Source organism: Puntigrus tetrazona, chromosome 18 (assembly GCF_018831695.1).
Source record: "Puntigrus tetrazona isolate hp1 chromosome 18, ASM1883169v1, whole genome shotgun sequence".
Lineage (NCBI taxonomy): Eukaryota > Metazoa > Chordata > Actinopteri > Cypriniformes > Cyprinidae > Puntigrus > Puntigrus tetrazona.
Window position 1 is genome coordinate 11300318 of NC_056716.1, and position 24280 is coordinate 11324597.

At 38.0% G+C, this 24280-nt stretch overlaps 1 protein-coding gene and 2 long non-coding RNA genes across 4 annotated transcripts; 1 reads left to right on the forward strand and 2 right to left on the reverse strand.

Annotated features, from left to right (window-relative positions):
* Window positions 1-230: 230 nt before the first annotated feature.
* LOC122362587 lies at window positions 231-7224 on the reverse strand. Its single transcript, XR_006253136.1, has 3 exons — window positions 7039-7224; window positions 3490-3583; window positions 231-2305 (listed from the first exon to the last, which is right to left on the reverse strand). It is a non-coding gene; the product is annotated as an uncharacterized LOC122362587 (long non-coding RNA).
* Window positions 7225-7229: 5 nt separating this feature from the next.
* On the forward strand, window positions 7230-9193 carry LOC122362586. Of its 2 annotated transcripts, XR_006253135.1 has the most exons (3): window positions 7230-7330; window positions 7720-8502; window positions 8751-9193. It is a non-coding gene; the product is annotated as an uncharacterized LOC122362586 (long non-coding RNA). The 2 variants fall into 2 exon arrangements; XR_006253134.1 differs by lacking the exon at window positions 7230-7330 and having other exon boundaries at window positions 7341-8502.
* Window positions 9194-17605: 8412 nt separating this feature from the next.
* grk7b (G protein-coupled receptor kinase 7b) lies at window positions 17606-23960 on the reverse strand. Its single transcript, XM_043216490.1, has 4 exons — window positions 23361-23960; window positions 22515-22952; window positions 19374-19645; window positions 17606-18404 (listed from the first exon to the last, which is right to left on the reverse strand). Exons 1-4 carry the CDS (start codon window positions 23958-23960, stop codon window positions 18071-18073), a joined length of 1644 nt encoding a protein of 547 aa, XP_043072425.1. The 3' UTR covers window positions 17606-18070.
* Between the last annotated feature and the right edge of the window lie 320 nt (window positions 23961-24280).

Genomic DNA, 24280 nt, shown 5'->3' on the forward strand with positions numbered 1-24280 from the left:
GCGGTTTTATCGGCCATATTAGTCATTACTAGATGCAGTCAATATATGTGAAAAAGAATGTGCTTTAAGAAGCTTTAAGATAATCTGGAAACAATGCATGAATTTGACCTTAACAATATAAAATATCATCAGTATGGAATGTTGTAAACTGAAAAGCTTGTCTAATTTAATGCACAAGATTTATGGCATCACCATTTATGCAATTATTTATCATTGTACGTAAAGCGAGAAGCTTGTGCATTCTGCAAAACATCCTCTTTTTTGCACCATGGAGTACATACTCATTTTGAAAGATACTGTTAACTTGTGCTTTATATTTAACAAGTCCCAAACAATGCAAAATCCCATTGAATTTAAAGACACATGTACAAACATGCAGAGCGGCGTCCTGCCATGAGAGCCCTGCTCAAAGAAAGCGATTTGAATTGGGCCCCTTTTCTCTCTCTGTATGTTTTTCTAAGAGCAGGAAACTCATAAAAAGCACAGGTTTCTAAATTACTGTCACTCAAAGGACTCCTTTCTTGCTTCTCTCCACCCCTTTCCTTCCCTCTGTACCTTACAGTTCTCTACCTTTCCCTTCATTTACTCAAACCAGAGTCTCCCTCTCTCTCTTTTTCTGTCCTTTGGCCCTGAAGGTAGAAGAGTAAACAGTGAAACCCCGGCCCGCATAAAGGCTTGATTCTTCTCCTGTGTGTTAAAAATGGATACAAAGGCAAATCTGTATGATAATTTCTGGCATATGGTGGCAGGGGCCGGCAAGACACTGTTGTTCCTTGTTCTCTTATAAGTATAAAAACTAACTTAAAGTAGCAGCACTCCTAACTTAACTACTTTTTTTTTCAGTAGCGCAGTAGCACAGCTTTTTTAGAATAATGTGGCTTTTCTAAAACAACCAGTCTTTCTTATATTAGGCAGAGACATCTGGATTATCCAGACGGTTCTCGGGAATTGATTCTGTTGGTTCCCTGCAATGGCATTTAAAATATTTTTTTAATTATTTTTGGATATTTATGTGTTTCTTTTTTATTTTGTAAAGTGGTCATTTAAAGATGTCTTTTTAAAGAGTCTCGGTTCATTTCCCCTGAAAAAAATACAAGTGGTTCCTAAATTAACTTAACCCTAAATGAAATAGCATTTTGCCATTATGCACAAAATTGAAATATTTTAATACCCGAAACAGTAGTATTTGGTAGAAGAGGGAAAAAAAGACATCTCAGGCTGGTAATTCTGATAAGCTGTCAGACACGTGTCAAAGGGTGGGCTATAGGGCCTAAATCTACTCTAACTGGCAAAATTAATGTTTAAGAAAAAGCAAAAAAGGATGACAGAAAACCAGAAGTAATGTGCATGTGTCCATCTTCACCAATTAGCCGCTTTTCCACTGGCCAGCGAGCCAGACCGGGCTAATAGCCTCAGACCTCGAGCACAGAGGCTGAAATCAGGCCTCTTTTCCACTGTCGGGTCAGTAGTCTAGCAGCACTCAAACCTGCCATAAACACGTCTTCACTCGACCACGTCACATACAAGCTTCCTCCAGTAAGAGGGAGATAAATGAAATAAATCGTCTTTTGTCTTTATTTACAAACTTGGAAACCACCCGTGGCTATTAACTGACCACGGGAGCTTACTTTTTGGTACAGTTTTGGGCAAAAAGTGTGTAAAATATGACTGAAAATGGATTAGTAATGCCTTACACTACTGCAAAAAATAATTTATTACTGTAATGCATTACTTTCATAACGCATTACTCCCAACATTGCTTTTAAGCCAACAAACTGCATTGTTCAAATCGCAGTCAAGCTACGTTTTTTCTGGTACCACTTCTGGTTCCTAAAAGTTCTTAAAGTAACCTTTTTTTCTCAGAGTGAAGAGCATTTTCAAAATCTAAAGAAAAAAGACAATCTGAAATAAACGTGTTCCATGGGATAATACAAATTCTTGAACCACAGATGACAATGAACAACCTTTATTTTTGAGAGTGTGGCTTCTCCGACACCAGCTCTCCTGTTCACGTGGCACGTTTTAAGACTCTGGTGTGTCTCTACATGTCTGCGAAGCGTTTTTGGAAAGAAGGACAGCTTTCACGACTCATTCACTGCTGGGTGCCAGGTGGGGGGATGTTTACGTAACGCTGCCTGGTGCCAGGCCGACAGCCGTTCCTCTTAACCAGGTACTATCTGGAAACATGACACAAGTAGGCAGCCAAAAGACATGATGGTACACTGAGAGTCGGTGTCTCCGGGAAACCCTGCAAAGCATATCATCGCCGGACTGGGGAGTCCTGGTTTTAATCCTTTTAAGAGCTCTGTGGAAGGCAGGAAACAATGGAGGTTCAGTGATATGTGTGATAGTGATTTTTTCCACTGTCTCAGCGGCATAATGTGCAGAGACATGCCACTGGTACAGCTCACAGCCTAAATCATAACTTTTACCCTCAATTTGCTGGTTTTGTGCATTAAGTGCTAATGATCTTAATTGACCAGCTCTTTTGGAGTTTGCCTCTGCCTCTGATGTTTCTATAGTGAAAATGTTAGATATAATTTGTTTGGGCTAACTCTAAAGAACAGTTTTTGGTCTCATTAATGTATTATTGGTTCTAGAGCAAATAGTTTTGGCTTAAGGCAGAATCAAAAATGACATTTTGAGGTCAGGTATGGTGACCCATACTTGGAATTTGTGCTCTGCATTTAACGCATCCAGAGTGCAAACACACAGCAGTGAACACACACACACACACACACACACTCACAGAGTGGGCAGCCAATGCTGCTGCGTCTGGGGAGCAGTTGGGGGTCTGGTGCATTGCTCAAGGGTCTCACCTCAGAGGTGGTATTGGAGGTGGGGAGGGCTCTGGTTATTCACTCCCCTCACCTACAATCCCTGCCAGACCTGGGACTCGAACCCGTGACTCTCTATCCATTAGGCCGCGACTACCCCTGTTTTGTTTTTAGTATTTAGTATGAAAAATTGTGTGTGCGTTCGTGATGGTGGTTTTAGTTACATTCTTTCGCCATTTGATGGCAACAAAAGACTGATTTTTATGAGTAAGTCAGCAGTAAAGATATTTATATTGAAACAGGGTTGTTATTTTTACTTTCAACAGCACTGACACGGCCAACAAATGCACCGAATAGCACTGTCATCAGAAATCAGCTTTAACAGATGAAAGGATAGTACCCCAGAGATTTCCGTCGACATTGAAACTATATAATATTTTATTGTGAATATGAGATTGATCTGAATAACGAATGCCGTATCAGATGCAGGTCTCTCATAATACTCTACATAATATACAGTAATACAATAAGCTTTTACTCAGCGTTACTTCCTTACAAGTTCTAAAGTGACCTTTTTGAATTAGTAATGGGCGCTTGGGCTCAGATGTCTCAAACTGAGATCTATAGACAATTGTGTGACAATAGACAATAGAAAAGACACTGCTATCTGACCACACAAAATAGAGAGATTTTATTAATTAATATTTAGTACCCTTTTATTGCCATCCTGAGAGGAAACACTGTGTTATAGCACCGAAGATAAGATAGGTCCTGTCCATCATCTGTCTTCAGTCAGGTTTTAAAATCTAGAGAGAGCAAAGAAAACTGATGCACGAAACAGCGCTTTGCTCACTGATAGCATTCAGCTTTATACATAAAACTCTGATGAGCATCTTTTCCCCGTAAATCCCTTCACTTCTAAAGAGCGCGAGCAGACTTCAGGTCAGACGTGTTTGACAAGAACCACCAGGACAGAGGATGATACAGTTTATCTGTAGAGATTAGATTACAAAGACTGACCAGAGAAAACAGGACAGAGGAGTGATAGCAGAACGGTAGAGTGAAATTAAAGGAGGTAATGGAGGAATAGCATATCTGTTAAACCTACAAACTTGGTCCAGGAGAGCCAGTGTCCTCTGAAATGTAAATCCATGTAAATATTACAGAGAATAGTACACACTATTCAAACGCAACGTAAACAGAAAACATATTAAACATTACAAACAATGATGGTTTTGGAATCGAATGTATAGTGCAGCGTAAGAAATATTCACTTGTCTGACCATGCAGGAACAGCGTTATATGTATTGAAAATGATAAAAATAAAAGAAATATAAACAAACAACAAATACATTAATAAGAGCTGTTACAGATATGTCCAGAATTTTATATATAAAAAAATAATCAATTGCATTTATTATAAGATAATTGTAATTGTAATTTAATTGTAATTTTCTGATTATGCTTTATCTTTGTTTTATCTGTTAACACTTTAGTTACACATTACATGTATAATAATAATAGCAATAATAATACTAATGCTATATCATGCAAAATTGCTCTAAAACAAACCCTAAGCCTAAAATTAACCCTATACATGCATAGGGTTTGCATAATTAATATTACTCACTACTTACTACTTAGTAATTACACTGTAATGCCGTCTTTTTGCCATCTTTTTTTGGCTACGTGTGATAAAAACTTAAAAACTTAACTATGATGTGGTTAATATGGAAATGTTTTGAAAGGACAAATAATGTTCTAATAATAGGGAAGCATATAAATGTATTGGATTATATTTGGTAACCAGAATTTAACAGTGATACTATGCTAATGAATACTTAATCCTAAGAACGAACATCTAACTTCCAGATTTTTCAATACAGGAAGGTTACAACTACCAAGCTTTGAGTCTGGACAGAACAATAATATGTCAATTGCACGTCCAAAAGCGAAACGCGACACAACCCAGCTCCCCTAGGACGCAGCGACCGGCTCTGTCAACAGACCAATCACTGGCCAATTTAAAGTTTTACATCACAACTCGTGCCAATGAAACGCTGTGTCAGAAATAATTGCGTCCAGCAAAAATAAACAGAATAAAAAAAGGATGAATGAAAGGTTGGCTCGCAGCGCTAATTGACATCTTGTGTGCTTTATTGTGAGCGCGGACACCTCAGACCCGGTCCATAATACCTCAGTTCATTACATGAGGTGTGAGAACACAAAGCAGGCATTCACTGCAGGCCAACAGACACAGACTCGCAGGAGTTCGGAGCGGGGATATGAAACACAGGAGCCGTCGGCTGTTTCTCTTGTAATTGTCCCAAAGGCTGCTGCAAGTTTTCACCCCATCATAGACCCCCTCTCTGTCCCTCTGCGCAACCATCCAGCCCGGCCTGCCAAACCATTGGAAACAGAAACCCATGCCTCAAAAGACTAGCCGCTGTGGGCAGGGGTGCGGGGCATTCGGTGCTACATCAAATGCAGCCTTTTGTGCATTGTTATAAAAGACAATGAAGGAGATATTCATCAAAATAATAATCTGAGAGGGAAAAACCCCTACTCGACAATAAGAAACACTGAAAGCGTATACTTTGTTTTGACAAGCGTAGCCGTCGCTGGTGCCACAAGACAATAAACGCACTGCTAAATGGCTAATGCAATGAAAATATATAAAAATAAACCATTAATAATAATAAACCAAAACATACGGTTTTACAAACCATACTAAATGAACTGAAAATGAAAACGTTGTAGGGCGCATTTATTTTAAGAGAGCCCAGAATTTGCTAGATGTTAAGCCTGCGCAGTTATTTTTTCCACAAAACGGCCTTGTGAAAAAGAAATACGCTACTCGTTATGGAAATAATGTCATTTGAAAGAATCTACATGAGTGCAAACTGAATGTAATGTTTTTGGACACTGACTTAAAAATGCTATTTAAGTCATAATAACAATAATTTAAGATATGTAATGAACACTAGAGGCACAACTACGCACAATTACTTGAAGAATATCATGTGACTTCAAAACAACATTAATATGCTGGTAGATTTAAAAATGGATGCTTTTGAACGTTAACATCATAGCATAGATTTGTTCGGTTGCTCAAGGAGCATAAAGACGTGCTTGAAAGGCGAGGAGCTCAGGTTTGAGTCTCGTGTAAAGGTACAGAGGTACATATTTTTATGACACCAGATTAAATCAAATATATAGTCCGAACTGAGAAATATGCAATTATTTGACGATACTGTATTCTGTATAAATGTATTATCCTTTAAATTTATATTAAATCCAATTAGTTGTTTGACGCAGTTAAGTTTATGATGCATATTTTTTAAATAATTATGTTAAAATATGTACTGGCAAATGTACAGACAAGCATTTATGATATTAGCTAAAAGATACCTTAACGCAATTCATATTGAAACTAGAACATTATTAGAAATGTAAAACTTTTAAGAAATATTTGAATGCACTTTATAAAAAAAAAAAAAAAAAACATTTGTAATGAATTGGTGAAATGAAAAAAAAACTTAATTAATATACAAAACCCACAAACTAAGCAGGTTAGCTTATAACCAGAAATATCAGTCAACGAAATATATACTGAAACACACACACAAATAATCCTGAGTCACGTACTACTGTATATACAGTATAAAGGCTATCACTCATAAAGCGCTTACGTTTCCATTGCCTCCGGACTAGCATTCCATCAAATAAGAGAATGAATGACGGAAAGAAAAAGAGAGAATACCCACATCCCCCTCGTCCTAAACCTCAAATCCATTAAATGAAACATGTTTCAAAAGTCTCTTTTATTCAGCTCAGAGCTCAGGCTTGACCTCCACCGTGAATATGTGCTGTGCCATGCAGTGAAATCTGCAAGTAATTATGTCACAGCTCGGAGAAGAACAGGTCATTTGTAAGCTACCCACGAGCAGAGGAGTTCAAGCGTTCAAAACAAGACCGATTCAGACCTGCTCTCCCCATTCATAAGCACACTCAACTGAACGCAAACAGACCGGGGGATACAAGGCCCTCATCCTCCGCTCAGGAAACAGATCGAAGAGATAAAAGGACTGAGAAGGTGTGTCTGCGAGTGAGAGTTTGTTTTGCCGGAACCGGCGCAGACTTCCTAGGGCAAGGAAGAAGAGTTTCAAAGAAGGAGACAATAAGACAACGCGGCGGATTAAAAAGGGAAAGAAAGAGAGCGAAATAAAGAAAGGAGGACGGGACGGAAGTGCAATAGTACCTGAATAACATGACATCCTGTTACCCTCAGATGTTTTTAAAGCTGTGATTGGGCAATCCAAAGTTCAACAGCAAGGTCAACAACACCACCTCTGTCAACTGTGAAAGAACCAGTGTTATATATTAACAAAGACTCTGCTTAATTTTTTTTTTTTTTTTTGGGCTGTTTCGCAATTTGTTTGATTGGTTGATCTCGAAGCTCAAATCTCTTTCCCTAATTCCTGTCCTTTAAAAACATTGTTAGTTTTAAAAAGAGAATTAATGAATGGTCCACTTTAGACATTCTACTAACAGTAAGTAACTTTGCAACTATCTCAACTAGCAGTCATTAGAGCATTAGTAGACTGTCCGCTTAATATCTTTTAACACTTTATTTTGAACACTTTACTATATATATGTATTATTCTAGTTATTAAGCATGTAGAATCAGTTGACATGTATTTGCAAAGTTACTTATAACGTCTAAAGTGGACTACCAAAATAAAGTGTAACTGGAAATATATTACAGTTTAAGCTCATATCGACTTTACAGTTGACTCATTCAATACTTAAGTTCATTTTAAGCCTTTTTTACTTAACCTAAAACATTAACTTAAAACATTTATTCAGACATTATAAAAGCAAGTATGCTGTATGTACAATTGAGCAGCTGTTTATATGATTAATATTATATTATATGCAGCTTTGGCCACTGAGCAGTGCTTGGTTGGAAATGGTGTACTGATAAGCCTAGAACTTCCAAAAGGTAAGACAGACATCTTAGTATGATAGCATCGTCTCTGAGGGGCGACTTCAACATTCAAACACATCCGTCTGAACGCATTTCAGCTTTTCTTTCAGATGGGTTCTTATCATACTTTGACTTTACTGAACGATGCCAATCAGACCTCGGGAAACAAGTTATCTGATGCATGAAGGAAACGCCAAAATCCTGCATATTACAACTACAGGAAACTCACTGCACTCACAGATTTAGAAAATACGTTTTTAAAATTTTGCCGGTTTAGTGCAAGTCTACAATCAGAACGTGTAAACGTAAATGGCTCTGTTTCATTACTTTCGGTTGACTATATCACTACTTTATGTTACAAATTGAGAGGTGAGCCACGTTTTCGTATCAAACGCGGAAATTTCCTTCGAGGCCATAAACTTTTATGTGATAGCAGACATTCAGTAGGCCATGTTTTTAGTGGTAATCGTATGTCACTGGGCCTTGACTCGTGGAAGCCGTGCGGTGGATTCAGTGACAAACTGAGGACCGCAAAATTACAGATTCCTGAACCCAACGTCTAATTACCACATTACCAAAGCACCGTACACAGGCTTATTTTGGATTGTCGTAGTCATAAATTCATCTGTGTTTAGATCAGCATGTGCTGCACATGCTTCAATGCTGTGCACTCAGTCGGATTGCAGCAAGAAGAAGAAGAAGAAGAAGAAGAAGAAGAAGAAAATAGGCATGCAGGTGCTCAGCACTGATTTCATTAGCCTAACAAACCAACTAACTCATAGAATGTTGAAATAACAGTCGATCTGCGAGTTTTATTTCTTTGGCTGACAGCTATACTTTCTGTACTATAAATCTCCATCATTTCAAAACTGGCTTTCTGTGTGAATGCTCAAACGAGATAAATTTGGTGTGTGGCTGCTGGTGTGTAAACAAGAAACCTGCTTTAAATGAGCGCTGAGTTATGAATCTGTTTCTTGCTCCAGAGTTTAACGGCTCTCCGTCGCTCTCCCTGGGTCTCCGGGCCTGTTGACTGAAGCATGTGATGTACAGCCCCAGTCTCACACACTTCCTCAACCCTGGGACTTATCGGCTATGTTTCGGATTGCATAATTCAGTGCTACTCGTATAATTTATGCAGTAATCATGCATTTTTTTGGATTGCATAGATTGGATGATCTACTGCATTTCTTACTCCATTCGTTATCAGGGTTGGAATTAAAGATTACAGTTGTTATTGTACAATAATGTTTTCATCTTTCATAATTGATTATATAATATCAAATGTTGGTCTTATTTAGAAAAATTGTTCATTTTGTTTTTAACAAAAAAAGCTTGCGAATGCATGAAAATGCATATAAATAGTACGCTGCATAAAACGAAAACTTGTGGTATTTATATGAATAAATGGATTTTGGTGTATATATGACACATGCGTGTTTAGTGTGCATATAATACACAGTTTTTGATAGAAAATGTATTGGCCTACATATGATACACATCTACCCCACAAACCTAATCCCACTCATTGTGTAGCATAAACATGGCAAAGTCCATTTTTGCGTATCTGTGAACAGTTTTCGTTTTTGTTTGGCGTATACGCACATTTTACCTAACTTATATAAAAAATGACAACTCTTTTAGCTGTATAATTTTGTAATGAAGTGAAGGTGAAACGCCTAAAGCTTGTTTCGGGTTAAAAGCAGAACTACTGTTAAAGCTCATTTCACCCGGACTTGTAGTCTTTTGGCAAAGCCCACAGGTCTCTGTGCTGGGGGCCGATGTCAGAAGATTAAAGGGGAAATTATACAGTAGGTCTGTGGTTGGAAATGCATCCATCCGGAGATATGGATCTTTGACTCTTTGAGTTTTTGGTATCTCAAACGAAACACTGCGGTGAGCTGGGCTGAAATAGCACGTCCTGCATGTGAATGTCTCATTCTCTCTGTTGCACTAAAGTGAAATAAGGACACTCAAAAATGAATCCGTGATTGAACCGTATTAGATAACTTAAACCGGATCGCTGCAGAGTTACATAAACTTGTTGATGTTCGAGGATTTGCTTGTTATACTCTGACATTGCATTGATTAATATTTAAAGGAAGGCAAAAATTAGGCACAGTTCTGGTTTTAAGAGATGGTTTGAGATGCATTTTAGTAGTATAGTGTAGTAGTACAGTATAGTATAGTGCCTGTTTTTGCACATTTTTATTTACAGGTGAACTTTTTATATTTTCAAGAGCATATCGGCATTCGGTTTATTTGGACACTGACAAATGATCAACAAATTAAAACACCATCTTTATTTGACTTCCTGAACTAAAAGCGTGTGTACAATATGTGACAAAGGCACTCAAGATCCCAGGTCACTTAAAGCATGCTGAGACATGTGTTGTTGAGTGCTAAGATGTCTTTAAGTAATTCATAAGACGCTTTATATTTAATGGTTTCTGCCACCATTTTTCAAGCACAGACATGAAGAGACATTGATGACCCTCCAATGAGAAGAACTGCAGCCGACCTCACCTGGACAAAAGTCATGTTAATTGGAAATATGTTCTCTGGAGATTTGTATATATATGGTTTCCTAATATGTTTATGTAGGATCATATGAAAATCTCTGTTAAAGATTTCTGTTACATACACCCATATTTAGTTGCAGAGTCAATGAAGGACGAGATGAGATGAAAGGGTTTGTACACAAAAAAAGACTTTTACTCAACTTTTTTTTCTTACTGTGTATCTTTACTGAATAAATGATGAATGATGAGGAATAAATGATTGAATCTAAAAAATTCTGTAAAAGTGTTAGGGTGAAAATATAATTTCATATAAAACATTTGTCAATGGAAAGTCCCCACCATGATTTGGTCTGGAAAAATGGAAAAGTGGACACAGAGGAATTGTGTTCAGATGAGATAAATACACTACTGTCAGACAGACCCAGACCAACATCTGTGTACAGTGTGTGTCTGTGTCTGTGTGTGTGTGTGTGTGTGTGTGTGTGTGTGTGTGTGTGTGTGTGTGTGAGAGAGAGAGAGGGAGAGTTCTTCTGAGCGCAAAAACTCTCTGGAATGCATTGGCATTTTTTCATGCTTTTTCATTTCAGTGTTCCTCATTTCACTTTATTCTGTTATTTTGTTTCAGTTTAGGTAAACAACAGCATGAACGTCCTATCAGAAACGTTCTGTAACGTGAAAAAACAATGTGTTTCATTTTTTATGAATGCCAAGGGTCAAGTAGGGGCCAACAAAGCAGACAGAAAGCAAGTGCAAAGAAAGTGCGAAGCCAGCGATGACCACATGTCAGAGAAACCTAAAAATATGACTAACATATTAACTTACAGTAGCTCTAAACATAGGTCTCATCACCGAGGCATTTTCAATAGGCACATGGGAGTCTGGACATGCGAAGGCAGCGCGACTCATACCAGAAACCACATGATGAGCTGAGCTCACATACAAAGCAAAACGCTATATACAAATCTGAAGGGTAAAATATACAAATATACCAAATATGCAGTGGATTTATAGATTCAGCATTCCTGAGCATACTGATTTCTAAGCAGGCAAAAGCGTCTAACTTGTGTAAAAATTAAAAAAAGATGTATGGCTCGCTGAAAATGTGTGCTATTACTTTTCTAAGCAATCAGACAAACAGCGAAACAAACAAGCATTTGAACAAAATCCCATATACTTGCATCGAAGGACCAACCTAGACCAAAATATGCTAATATCAGTTAAAGGATGATGGGCTCCTTTGGCTTGCAAGAGCAGCTCGCCTGCCTGGAAAAGCACTAAAGCATCACTTTTTCATTTCATTTTTTATTTTTGCAGTTCTGTTGGGCACCGTGGTTCACACTTGACCTTTAACCTCAGTGTGCTCCGGGGTGCACTACACACAAAAAAAATCTTTCGTAAAAATATTACTTAATATTTAGTTTAATGGTCCAATTGGACCCCAAACTGGAGTGTGAGCATCATCTTTTTTATTAAATTTTATTTTTTAATGAATTAATTTATTTTTACAACGAAGACATTTTCTATGGATTTTTCACAGGTGTTTTACCTTTTTTAGTTTTTTTTTAAGCATTGCATTGTTGTGTTTTTTTGGTTAAAGGAAATGTCTACAAGATTTAGATTTATTTATTACAGTGCATGCAAGTTTGGATTACAGTGTCAGGTAAATTAAAATTACTGTTAATAAAATATAGTGCTTACTTGACTTGGTTTAACGTAAGGAGGGGAGGAAAAAGATACGCGAGACAGTCTGAGGAGATAAATTACAGTGCGTTAAATCTAATAACGGCACAATAAATTACACTGAAAGTATGGACAATAAATTTAAATCAAACAGAGAGACAGATAACAGCAGCGGTACTTTTGGGACGTTTCCAGGTTGCCACACTGTTAAACTCATCGAATGACATCACTGACAGGGAACGCAGTAAGATCTTAAAATCCGAAAAACAATCTCACCTGGTTATCATATCGCCAATCAAACTTTCTATTCTTCATTAAATGGGATATATTTTTAATTACTTTTTCCTGTCGTTAGGTCTAGTTTAATTCCCATGTCCATTTTTCTCTTTCCACCTCTCTCTCTTTTCACTCCCTCGTTTCCTAGGGCTCATGCAAAGATGTCTGGGCCAAACCTCTGGACCACATAAGCGGGAAATTGCAGTTTGTTTTAAGTAAATTTGCACATGTAATGATATCTCTATGTTAGGTCTGACAGCGTGCAGCAGAGTGTAATTATTGTTCGAGGTTTGCCGAATATATTCCCATTAGGGCGATCGCTTAAAATCTTGGGGCCCTGGACAACATTTTTATGAGGTAAGTTATACCATAGAGCACATCGGTGGGACCCCCATCGCTCCTGAGAACGGCTCTTATTCATTCAGTAGTTCATACAGATGAGTGGCCTATTTGTTTAATGGCTATTATATGTATTATCTGCAAGTACAGTTTTTCTTCATTTTAAAAACACTACAAGTGCTCCATCGTTACAATTTAAACATTCATTTTTAAAGGAATTGATTTATCTAATTCCGAGGCGTCTGCTTAAAATGTTCAGCAGACATGCTCATAAAATGTATTTTATTTGTATATTCTGAGAACCTGGCAACAGGCAGTCGCATATAGAAGATATGCAAAAATGTTGCATAGCCAAAGCAGGCATGGGAAGACAAACAAATAGACATTGGCAGAAATAGAAAACAAAATATTATCCTGGTTTAAAATTGCAGCTGTTTCGAGATTTCACTACTGGTTATAGATTAAAAGTTTACTTAACCACCCTGGAATATTTTTGACTGATGTAAACAGTCTGACCACAGAAACAACGAGAGCGTCTATCTTAGATATCTCTGTCCTTCTGAAACTCATCAAGCTTCTAAAAAGAACATTTCCCAAAAAAGCCCTGTTGACTTTGGTTTGCTCCGGCTGTAAGATGACAATGGCGGTCAGTGGTTGTGGTGGTCAGAGGGTCTATGGATGAAGCTGAATTCGATAAGCTACATTTATTTCTTTATTATAATACTGGGGCATGACAAATGTGCACATTAGGAGAGAAGGGGAGAACAAGAGAGAAACATGCCAGTGTTTGAGGTCTGTGTTTCCTTTGGCCTCCTCTGTGGAATTCACTTATTTGTGGAAATGTTAAGAATTCAAGTAATGGGCTCTACTAAACACAGTCGAACACAGAAAAATAAATGCAACGCTCAGCACTATGACAACCAGACATGTGATCGCTTCTCTTCTCTTCTCTTCTCTTCTCTTCTCTTCTCTTCTCTTCTCTTCTCTTCTCTTCTCTTCTCTATAACAACAGTACACATGCATAAAGATTATCAACATGATTTTCATCATTTTCAGACATGTGTATATGTTACAGCACCATGGCTTGCAGTTGAAGGTTGTATAACTACCCTAAAATCATGACATATCTTGTCACACACACACACACACACACATATATACATATAATGGCACACATTTAAAGTACAATTTTTTAGATTGAGAATTGCTCCTTTGCAAAAACAGATAGCTCTATTTATTAACTATTTATTGTGTTTTATTGTTGTAATTTTTTAACCTAGTCCAAAAAAATGATTAATTGGAATGTACAATGAAAAAAAACACGATTTTTCAGAACTGTTAAAAACCGAGTTATCTGTTTTTGCAAATGAAATCTTCACATATTTCATGTACTTACTACATAGTAATAACAGAAAATAAGGCGTAATAACAACATTTACCCCCCAATCCCAACCACACAAGAAGTGCATGCTGTTAATTAATATTCCTCAGCATTTTACAGTGGCTTTAAGTTCACCGGGATTGTACACTGCAACGAGACACCTTTACGTAAAGTCTTTTCATCAGCCTTGTTTGTCATTGACGTGTAAAGTCATAATCAGTGGTTCACTATTTCCCCAAATGCCACCCCCCACCCCCCTCGGCTCTTGGCCTACTCGCTTGAACACACTCGAGTGAGGAAAGTCGAGTTATCAGCTGAAGATTCGTGAGCAGGAATTTTTACACTCTTCCACCCTGTGAAGCAGAGCCAGATCATCTCTCAAACATGGCTTCCAAATTGCCGTCACTGTCACTTTGATCTCGCAGACCAACTGCCTGCACAAGCGCTAAAAGTGGGCATGTGTTTATGGTTTTTGCACATTTGAGAGTGTGTGCTGAGACAGTAAATATTTAGTGTCTATACAAGTAGGTGTGAATGTGTGTTTGGGGGTGGGGTGTTTTGCGGAGAGGATGGCGGCTTTCTTTGAGTGACTTGATCAACAATTTCCATTAAGGACTAAGAGACGGTTTTTGTAAGAGTATCTGAGTTTCACACTGACAGAGCAGCCTGGGAAAAGCATGTTCAGAGATCTTCCGCGGAGTTCCAGCTGTCACTGCGGCAGCCACAGATGTCTCCCTGGATATGTAGACCATAGCAGCAATCATGGAGCATCTTGGATTTCCTACACATTAATGTGTGGATCTCAGCACTCTTGTCTTCTAGCACACTTCATAGGGCTTGACCTCATTAACCCTAATCAAAAATGTATCTCTCACTGCATACCGGTATCAAAAAGTTAACCTATGTGCAAACTCAAGACTAATGCTAGGGGGTTGTGTGTGTTTTCCAGTGCTTTGCCATGCGGTTGCTAGGGTGCTCTGTGTGGTTGCTAGAATGTTTGCTTACTGGTCCAAGTCAAAAGAGTCCACCCACAAGTATATCATTATTATTAATATTCTGGTCTCTTGATATATCTTGGCTTCATCATTTTAAGTCTAGAGTATTTTTAAGATGAGTCACAAGTGGACGGTTTAGGGGTCCTGAAGAACACCTCAAGTAATGGTAACAGCGATGCATGCCTCAGTCCTGCATTAAATCACTCTAAAACGCCAGCGTCTAAACCTGTGTTCCCGCCTATGCATATGCACAAGCACACCGAAAATGACATTAAGCCCTCTGAAATGTTATAGGGCCGACCGCAGTCTGTTAAAGTGTGAAGCTGGAGGCCGGAGTGGAGGGTTTCATGAGAGTATTGTGTTAGCAGCCATATGTCAGCTTGTTAAATGAGATTAGAGAGCACTGGCTGTGCCGCTGAGGTGAAATCTGAACCTAATAATTTCAATGTAAAAGAAGATACCAAAAGAGGAGGCCTTCAGATGGCGGTTTTGGATAAAACAGCTAAATATCCACCGCTAAACACAGCAAATTAGTCCAACACAAGCAAAAACCTCTAAGCAAGAATGCCTATTGTATTCATAAGCACGGTCGCTTGCTATCAGTGCCCTGTATTAGACCCGACAAGATCATTTGTAAGAGCTGCTGACACCATAGTAAAGTCCTCCGGGAACAAATGTCAATAAGCTTTGAAGAAAGTGTCCTCAATTATATTCTTAATAACAAGACATTCAAGGTCTTAATGGCATATTGGCATGCAAAAAATAAAAACAGTTAAACAGATGGTTAAAATTTGGAGCTTTTGTTCATGTGGTTATATTAATTATTTAATACAGAAATGCGTGTTATTTGAGCTGTGAAGCTTAACTGTCCTCCAGCTGCTGTCCTTGTCTGCGGCGTAGAAATAGGATAAGCGTCTACCCACGGCCTCTTCGCATGATAGAAGAAATAAAATGAGGGGAGGATTGGATGATAATAGCAACCATATATTACAGGTCAAATTAGCTGTAATTTTAACTGAGGGATGAGATTGTATTATTTAGCAATCAACAGCACAGATGCCGTCCGCAAAGCTTTACTTCCGCCGAACTCGCATGCTACAAGTTAAATGTAAGTTGTATTCGTATGTTCAGCAAAACGGAGGATTGTTTTGCACGCGATTTTTAATAATAGTAGCCTACCGATATGAAATGGCAAAAGCACAAATGTAAAATCACGCTTGTTTCAGACCCAGACACATTCAGGCAAAGCAGCAGGCTAGCTTTTCGCTAATTCCTCAGAAGTAAAAAGCTAAAACCTGGTCTCTGAGGCTGACAAAGCTGGTGTTCAGTTGGTCTCTGACACAGGCTGACTAAAGAAAAAAATCAGGCTGGAAAACCAGTTAAAACCAAACAGGTTTAAGTTTTTATTTCCAGAAACATGGCGCGCAGCTTTGTTTATATAGGCTACCACTTGCACTCGCAACAATTACTTTTTACACATACATAAAATGAGCCAAAAAAATGCTAAATAACAAGGCCAGTTGGGGTTAGCACTGATGCATTTCCAAAAGTTAAAATAACACAAGTTAAAAAGGTAATTTAAAAACAAAGCCACAGCCTACAAAACTGTCTCGGTTTTTAATTTACAGTTAATAACAAGTGATTTTTTTTCTGTGATATTTTGACCGCTGAAATAGAAAATATTCCCATTTTCCATTTCAGAAATCCGCTCACTTTAAGACAAATCGTCCTTTAAAACGGTCTAAAAGAGACCCAGACACTTTCAGGCGAAAACGTTCCAAGAACGGAACGGTCTGTGGGATGATGAGGAGCGAAGCAGCATAAAAATATTCACGTTTAATAACGTCAACCTTTGCACATAATACAAACAGACGGGGCTTGTTTTCTTAATGAAACCACTGGCTATTTTAGTCGCTAGCCGTGGACGAAATACTGGAGCACGTGGCGCAGCACAGCGGGTCTGAGAGCTCCGGCAGACCGTGCCTGACCGGCCGAGCCGCACCCAGAGATTTCCGCCCGCCTCGGGAGAGCTTGTTTATCACACAGCTGAGGTGTCATCCTGGAACGCGGAGGAGAAGGGCAAATATCTGCAGCCTGTCCAAAACCGCAAGCCCCTCTTTCCCATGTCGCGCCTGACCCCTTCCTTCATCGTATTTCATTAATAATCCCCCCGTGACAAGAACAGGATTTGAGATAATCTAGTTATGAGCACGGCTAAAATATTTAGGGGCTCACGTAAAAAATGTTAGTCCTTTGAAAAGGATAAACTTTCTTCGGCGTGGTTGGGTTTATCAGCGCCATTATTCATAAAGACGTCTTCCCGCGCAAATCTCATTGTGAGCAGTGACCTCTGCTGGTCATATATAGTAGTCAGTGGATTTTGCAATGTTGTTTTAATGGTTGCTTTATTATTGAAGCGACCTTATTACAACTAACAAAGCATCTAAAGGGATAGTTCACACAAAACTCTCCCTTATGTTGTTCCTCAATATGGAAGTCAAGGGTAGTTCTTTTTCTTTCCAACAGAAGAAAGAAATTCTTAGAGTTTTAGAACAAGATGAGGGTAATTAAATTATAATAAAATGTTAATTTTGTTGGGCATTTATGCAGCCATTAAAGACCTTAATATTTACTGTTTTCAGGGTGTTTCACTTTTTCTGCATATGATCAGAGAAAAACAAATAAATAATAGCGCATAGAGAAAACTATCAACATGTTTTTTTCATTATAAATTATATTACCAGTATAACAATGACAGGGAAATGTAACTGAAAAATGTACATTAATAAAAAAAATAAATAACATGTCTTTTAAAATCTGATATGACTGATTAGGGCATCAGCCATGCATCAACCATCAACAGTACAGATTACTATTTTTTTCATAATCTTTTGTATAAATGCTCATTAAAATCACTTAGTATTAAAATAAACGAATGCTAAAATAATATTATTTTTTAGCAACAAACCATCCAAGTGCAGTCACTATAAGATCATTACTTTTTTTAAATCTAAAAAAAAAGACAAAATAACACACAAGTAAATAAATAATAATAATAATATAAAATAAAATGTAAAAAAATTATTGTTTTTTTGCGCAAGGTTCTTGTTCTGTCACAGAAGAGTGCAAGATTTGGATTTTTGCTCATCATCGTCATCATCGAGTCCCACTTTCTTCCTGTTTGGGTCATTAAGCTCATCAAAGAGTCCGCTGTCAATCATCTCCTGTTGCCATGGAATTGACACTGCTCCTGTGCTGAATTCCTTAAAAAACTTCTCATCGTTGGCATCAAATTCAATCCCTTTAACCTCAGAGAAGTCCCGAATGTCACCCGTGTCTTTAGCATACACAACATTGGGTTTGGGCACCCATGGAGGTGCAATAAGTCCTGCCTCTAATCGAGGGATGTTGATGGATTTGAAGAACTCGTGTTTTCGAGGGTCATCCCTAAGTGCAAAAAACAAACAAACAAACTGTTCTGGTTAAACACAGGTATGGTTACTGCATGACATTTACTTACAGTTAAAAGAATCAAATGTTTCTATTAAATGATGCAAAATTTATTTCCTTATTTATAGAGAGCGTCCAAAATTTTACAGGTTGTAAATCAAATGCACCATTCCTGCAGATTGGACATTGATAATAGCAAATATCAGTGTTTTTTGCAGGTCTTGTGACTAAATGCCTTGACATCAAACCTAATGGGCCTTCAGCACAGTACTAGACTTGCGAGCCAAAGACTGTCAGTGAACAGTCAATATTTTTTTTATTCAGTTTCCTCATAAAAAAACTATGAAAAAGATAAATAAAAGCTGAAAGAGCATAAGTCAATACTTATGGTGATTGACTTATGACAAATGTGACAGAAGCTGCAAAAAATCTTAAAAAATTCTCCTTCTGTGTATCTTGGAAAAAATAACAGCACACGGGTTTGGATTGACATAAGGGTGAATAATGACAGAATTTTCACTTTTGGGGGAAATTTTTCCTTTAATAGGATTCAAATTTTTTTTTAATGAGTTAAAATGGTTTCAGCAACTGACTTTGAGAACAGTATTATACGTTAATGTGTAATTTAAACCTATGAGCAATGAAGCTGGTATTGAATCTGTTGGTGTCTTCACCCGCATAATGAAAGACCCAAAGATATTATGTTTTTACATTCATTCTTTGCTCCATCCAAACCCAGTGCTCAGGCTCCAAACCCACTGCCAGTGCTCTCAGTCAGAAAGGCTGACAAAAACGGTCTGTTTCTTCGATTTGCTGCCACACTGGCTCGATTTTGCTGACAGAGTAAAGCTTCTGTTCCTATGTTGGCATGCAGAGGGCAGAGTTGGACTGACCACGTCCTAATAATGACCTGGAGTGGAAACAGCGTGTCCTCTTGCCATGAAACACAAAAACGCTGCCACTTACTTGCAGCCAAGGCGGTCTTCGGAGTTCTTTTTCAGAAAAAGACAGATGATGTCCTTTGAGGGGGTGTCAAAATTTTTGTTTTCAAATTTGCACTCGTCTTCTAGAGTTCTTCTTACTATCTCTTCTTTAGTGACCTTCTCTTTGTGACCTCTAAAAGGCAGACGGCCGGCCACCATCTCATAGATGCTGCAGCCCAAGGCCCACCAGTCCACTGATGTACGATACGGTTCCTGCTTCAGGATCTCTGGCGCCATGTACCCTTTGGTGCCAGCCTACGATGGAAAAGACAACATGAGGGGTTATGAGAAAAATCATTCAGCCTTCTTGAAGCCACCTGAAAAAGCATATTTAAAGACACATACCACGGTACAAACTCTTTGACCTTTTCATCATCCTCACTAAAATCCATTTCAGAAGAGACTGCCCAGACAAGCCAGGCACACAAAAACAATCGCTTCCCATTTCACCAGTATGTGTCTCTAGGGACTCAAGTCAAACCCTTTGAGGCACATTCTTTTGAAGAAGGGCATGCTGTTCCAAAATGGCTGCCCTCAACCTCTTAAACAGCCAAGTGTGAGCCTGCTCATGTAAAGTCACAGCAGCACAACACCTATCATTTAATGAAACTATAGTAAAATAATTCAATTTTAAATATTTATTTATTTATATATTTTATATATATTTATATATTTTTTCAAATGCTAAATGATCACAAATTATTACTGATGCCTTGAAACTGTTTTATATTTAAAAGAGGACCTACAAAATTTTAAAACCTGATTATGTTGTAGTCAATGCCAGTGTTGACAATTTTGTAAGAGACTCTTCAACCAATGTATATTTATAATTATATAGATCAGTTAACATGCCATTATGATGCAATCTAGCAACATTTAACAAATGTGTTAGCTCCATTCAGTGGAAAGCATTTGGCAACACTTGTGTTTTTTCCACTTCATATTGATGGTTTATGTGAAATGTCATAAAAACCCCTCCAAATATAACTTTTGTGTTTGGTGGGATTAGTGCCTATTTCACTGTGTCACCGTTGGTGCGTTGTTTCTGGTGGAAAATGGCATTTTTCCAATTTTCGAGCCAAAACATTTGATTACTACTTTCGTTTCTGCAGTTAGAGCATTGATTTAAGAATTATAAGAAGTTATTCAATTTGGCACTTTGTTGGTTACAAAAAAAAAAAAAAAAAAAAAATTCAATATAATAATGATCAACTTTTTATCATTTTATCAACTTCATATCATCATATAACTACAATACATCGTATTTTTGCTGGAAAGTGTTTATCTCTTGTTACTCTTAACTAGGTTAGGAGACCTCTTCAGCTCTCTTAAACAATTAAGGAGCTGAGACCTAGTCTTTCAACTTAGGAATGTTTATGAATCACTCATTCTTATGTATAGTATAGTAAAATTATGTCATTCTTAGAATTCTGACACACTTAAGACTAAACTTTTACTCTGAGTGGCTTTATACATATGGCCCCAGTTTGCTTGATGTGGAGTATGTGATTTCGGACACAACCTACACATTTTTTAAACTGTTTCAAATTAAACACCTGATTTAACTCATCAGCTCATTGGCAGAGACCTAATAGATGGATCAAATAAAGGAAACCTTTAAAATGTTTACTGCTGGTATAACTGAGGCCAGATGTTAGTAGCTGTGCAGGTAAACCTCACTTCGTTGACCTAAAGAGGTCTTCAACATCCTTATTAGAGTTGCCCGCTTTGCATGCCAGTTGATGTTAGTTCAAACTCTGCTCGGAGCTACACTTGACTGCCGCTAAGAGCAGGATTGGGAAACATTCAGGCCAGGAGTGGCTGACCCATTTCCTGGAGCGCTAGCATCCAGAAGATCTCAGCTCCAAGTCCAACTCCGAACAAACAAACCTGAAACAGCTAGTATATGTCTCAAAGGATACTTGAAAATGGCAGGTGCGTTAAAGCAGGGTTAGACTGAAGTCTACGGCTGCATCTGAAATCATATACTTGCCTACTATATGGAAGGTTTTTTAATTCACAAAATAGGCAAAAGGTACCTGAATAAGATGACATTTTACTATCCCATGAGGCCTTGTGAATGGCAGTGACGTAAAAAACAACTGAATCTGGTAGGTCATGTGACAATGACAACGTAGTCAGGGATGGGCAGTATTTCAAATACATTAATTCTATTTAAAAACTATTTTGTATTACATTTACATTTGTACATTTAACATTAGTATTTTTGTATTTAAATTTTTTTTCTACTTATTTAATTTGGAAATCGCAATCTAATAAGGAGGTTGATTGGTAAAAAGTATTTTTGTATTTTGAAAATACAAAAATACAAAGCTTATATGTAGTTAAATGCGAAATGCAAAATAGTATTGAATGTTGTGAATGTAGTACGTCCAGATATATTAATAGTATATCGGATGTACTCTTTTTGAGGTTGCAAAATAATTAACTATTCATAAAAGTACACTTTTGGTCACAACCCCAATGAAGGAGGCTAGGGTTAGCTATACCTGCTTTAGGGTTAGCATAAGTGTCAAGAGGTATTAATAAACAACATTTCAGAGTGAGGCTTTACCCTCACATTTAGGCTAATATTTTAACTTTTTGGGACACGGGGTGTTGAGCAGTTACCTTGAATATTTACCACATATTGAATATCTATTGGGTTCAGACTTCAAAGTTTTAATTGACCAGCCCACAATTGTTAGTTATTCATACCTTTTTGAAACTGGATCATCAAAGGTCAACAGCAAAGACTGGTTAATAAAATGGGATTAGACATTTGAATAGCATGTTTAATGATTGTAGGTTTGTGTAATTTTTTGTTTTAATTCATTTCGATGAATACTAAATCTGTTTTTTGTGAGTGTGTTGAATTAGAACTAAATCTAGAACTAAACTGTATTCAAACAGAGTGCAAAACACCCCTGCACTTCCAATTTTCTTCCAACATGGGGACAAGAGACTTGTCAGTCAATAAATGGGAATTTTGTTTTTGAAAAATTAACTCATATTTTCTTGTAAATTAAAAAGTAATGCGTTACTTTACCAGTTACTTGAAAAAAGTAATCTTATTATGTAACTCGAGTTACTTATGCGTTACCCCCAGAGTTATTGTTCTTACCTTTTGAGTGATGGTTTTGCCGTTTGGTAGCTCCACAGCAAGACCCAAGTCTGACAACCTGCACTGGCCTTGACTGTCCAGTAGGACATTCTCTGGCTTCATGTCCCGGTACACAATATCCATGGCATGTAGGTGCAGGATACCAGTGATGATTTGAGCTGTGTAGTGAATGATGCGCTCCATCTCAATGCCAATCTCCCCAGTGTGGAAGATGTGGTACCTCAGATCTCCTCCATTCATCAGAGTCATGACCAGACACAGGTGGGTTATCGTGTCAAACGCGTAGGCCAAGTTCACCAGAAACAGGCTGTTCACCTTCTCCAAGATTATTTTCTCTAGCAGAGCCATCTTTTCACCTCCTTTTTTCTTCAGACGTTTCTTGTCCAGCTTTTTGCAGGCATACATGTGGCCCGTGTGCTTGACCTGAACAGCACACACCTACAAAGAAATTCAGATAAAATTCAGAAGAGGAACATTACTGTTTTGGAATGAAAAGATGGGCTAGATTTGGGGAGAATTACACGTTTTGTACAAAGCCATACATTTCTTCTGTAATATGCTGTTCAATATGGAGCAATACTGTACGCAGTGGTATAAGAGTTTTTGCAACATGTATAACAGGACAACAAAACAACACTTTTTCTGTGCAACACGTTAGTTAGTGTTAGTGCACCAAAAATGTTGTTTGCCTTCACAAAATGATTACAGGAAGCAAGTAACAAAACCAAAACAAACCTAAAGACATGAAGTAACTATAGTTGAACAAAATTCAGAGACAACTAAAATAACAACTTTTCTCTTTCTCTTTAAATAGGCTTCCTCTGAAGATGAGGTGCAAATACTCACCTCTCCAAATCCTCCTTTTCCCAAAGTTCTGAACTCATAGAAATATTTATCAGAGATGGGCTGCTTCTCGAATTGCTTCCATTGCACAAATCTATCAAAGAACGGGCTGGTCTGAAACTCAGTGAAAGGTTTTCTTCTCAGGAACTCTTGTGTGGCTTCCTTAACCTGTCCCATCATTACCTCCTCAAAGTCCTTCTCAGAGACAACTTTACATTTTTCCGCCAAGTCCTCTGTCAAATAAGCCATGAAACTCTTGGAGTCAGCTTTGCAGAATTTGTTAATGATATTCTGCCTGGCTTTGTCTTTAGCACCAGCCTCTGCCAAATTCCAGTCATTCAACTCATCCAGAAACTCTGCAGCGGCTAGGTATTCTGGACTGGAGGCTAAAAGGAACCGTCGGAAGCATGTTTTCCCAATGGGCTGCTGCTCACAGATGTCCTCAAAGTCCTTGGGAATAGTTGCAAGTGCCTCTGTACAATTCTCAAGTTGGGGAAGTATAAGGCTACGCCTTCGTTTCCTCATTTCTTTGTCATCTAGACTCTGTGCTTTTAGGTAGGCTGTGTTGGCCACCAGGTTGTCCAGTCCACCCATGTCACACATGACTGTGGCGAAGGGTCAACAATGGTAACAATGAATAAGAAATAAAGAGATGCAGTCAACCTCTGATATTCTGATGAGTCGAAATCAACGAGGCTTCAGAGCCTCAAGTCTGAGTCTTCCCTGTTCCACTCACGTAAATTGCTCAGGAAGAATTAAATACCTCAATAGGGATTTTCTCTTAAGTAAGTGTCTTTGTATGCTAATTCGTGGATACTGCTCACGGAAAGGAACTTATGCCGTTCCTTACTTAAGAAGCTTTGGACTATGATTAGCCACAATGCTAAGGTATAGACAATGCAATTAACATGCTCAGTCTTCTA

Excerpts from the sequence above, each read along its gene's own strand:
- grk7b (XM_043216490.1), bottom strand. The coding sequence starts at position 23,960 with ATGTGTGACATGGGTGGACTGGACAACCTGGTGGCCAACACAGCCTAC. Across the intron at positions 22,953-23,360 it reads GAAAAGGAGGATTTGGAGAG|GTGTGTGCTGTTCAGGTCAA; the intron begins GTGAGTATTTGC and ends ATTTCTTTGTAG. Across the intron at positions 19,646-22,514 it reads GCAAAACCATCACTCAAAAG|GCTGGCACCAAAGGGTACAT; the intron begins GTAAGAACAATA and ends TTTCCATCGTAG.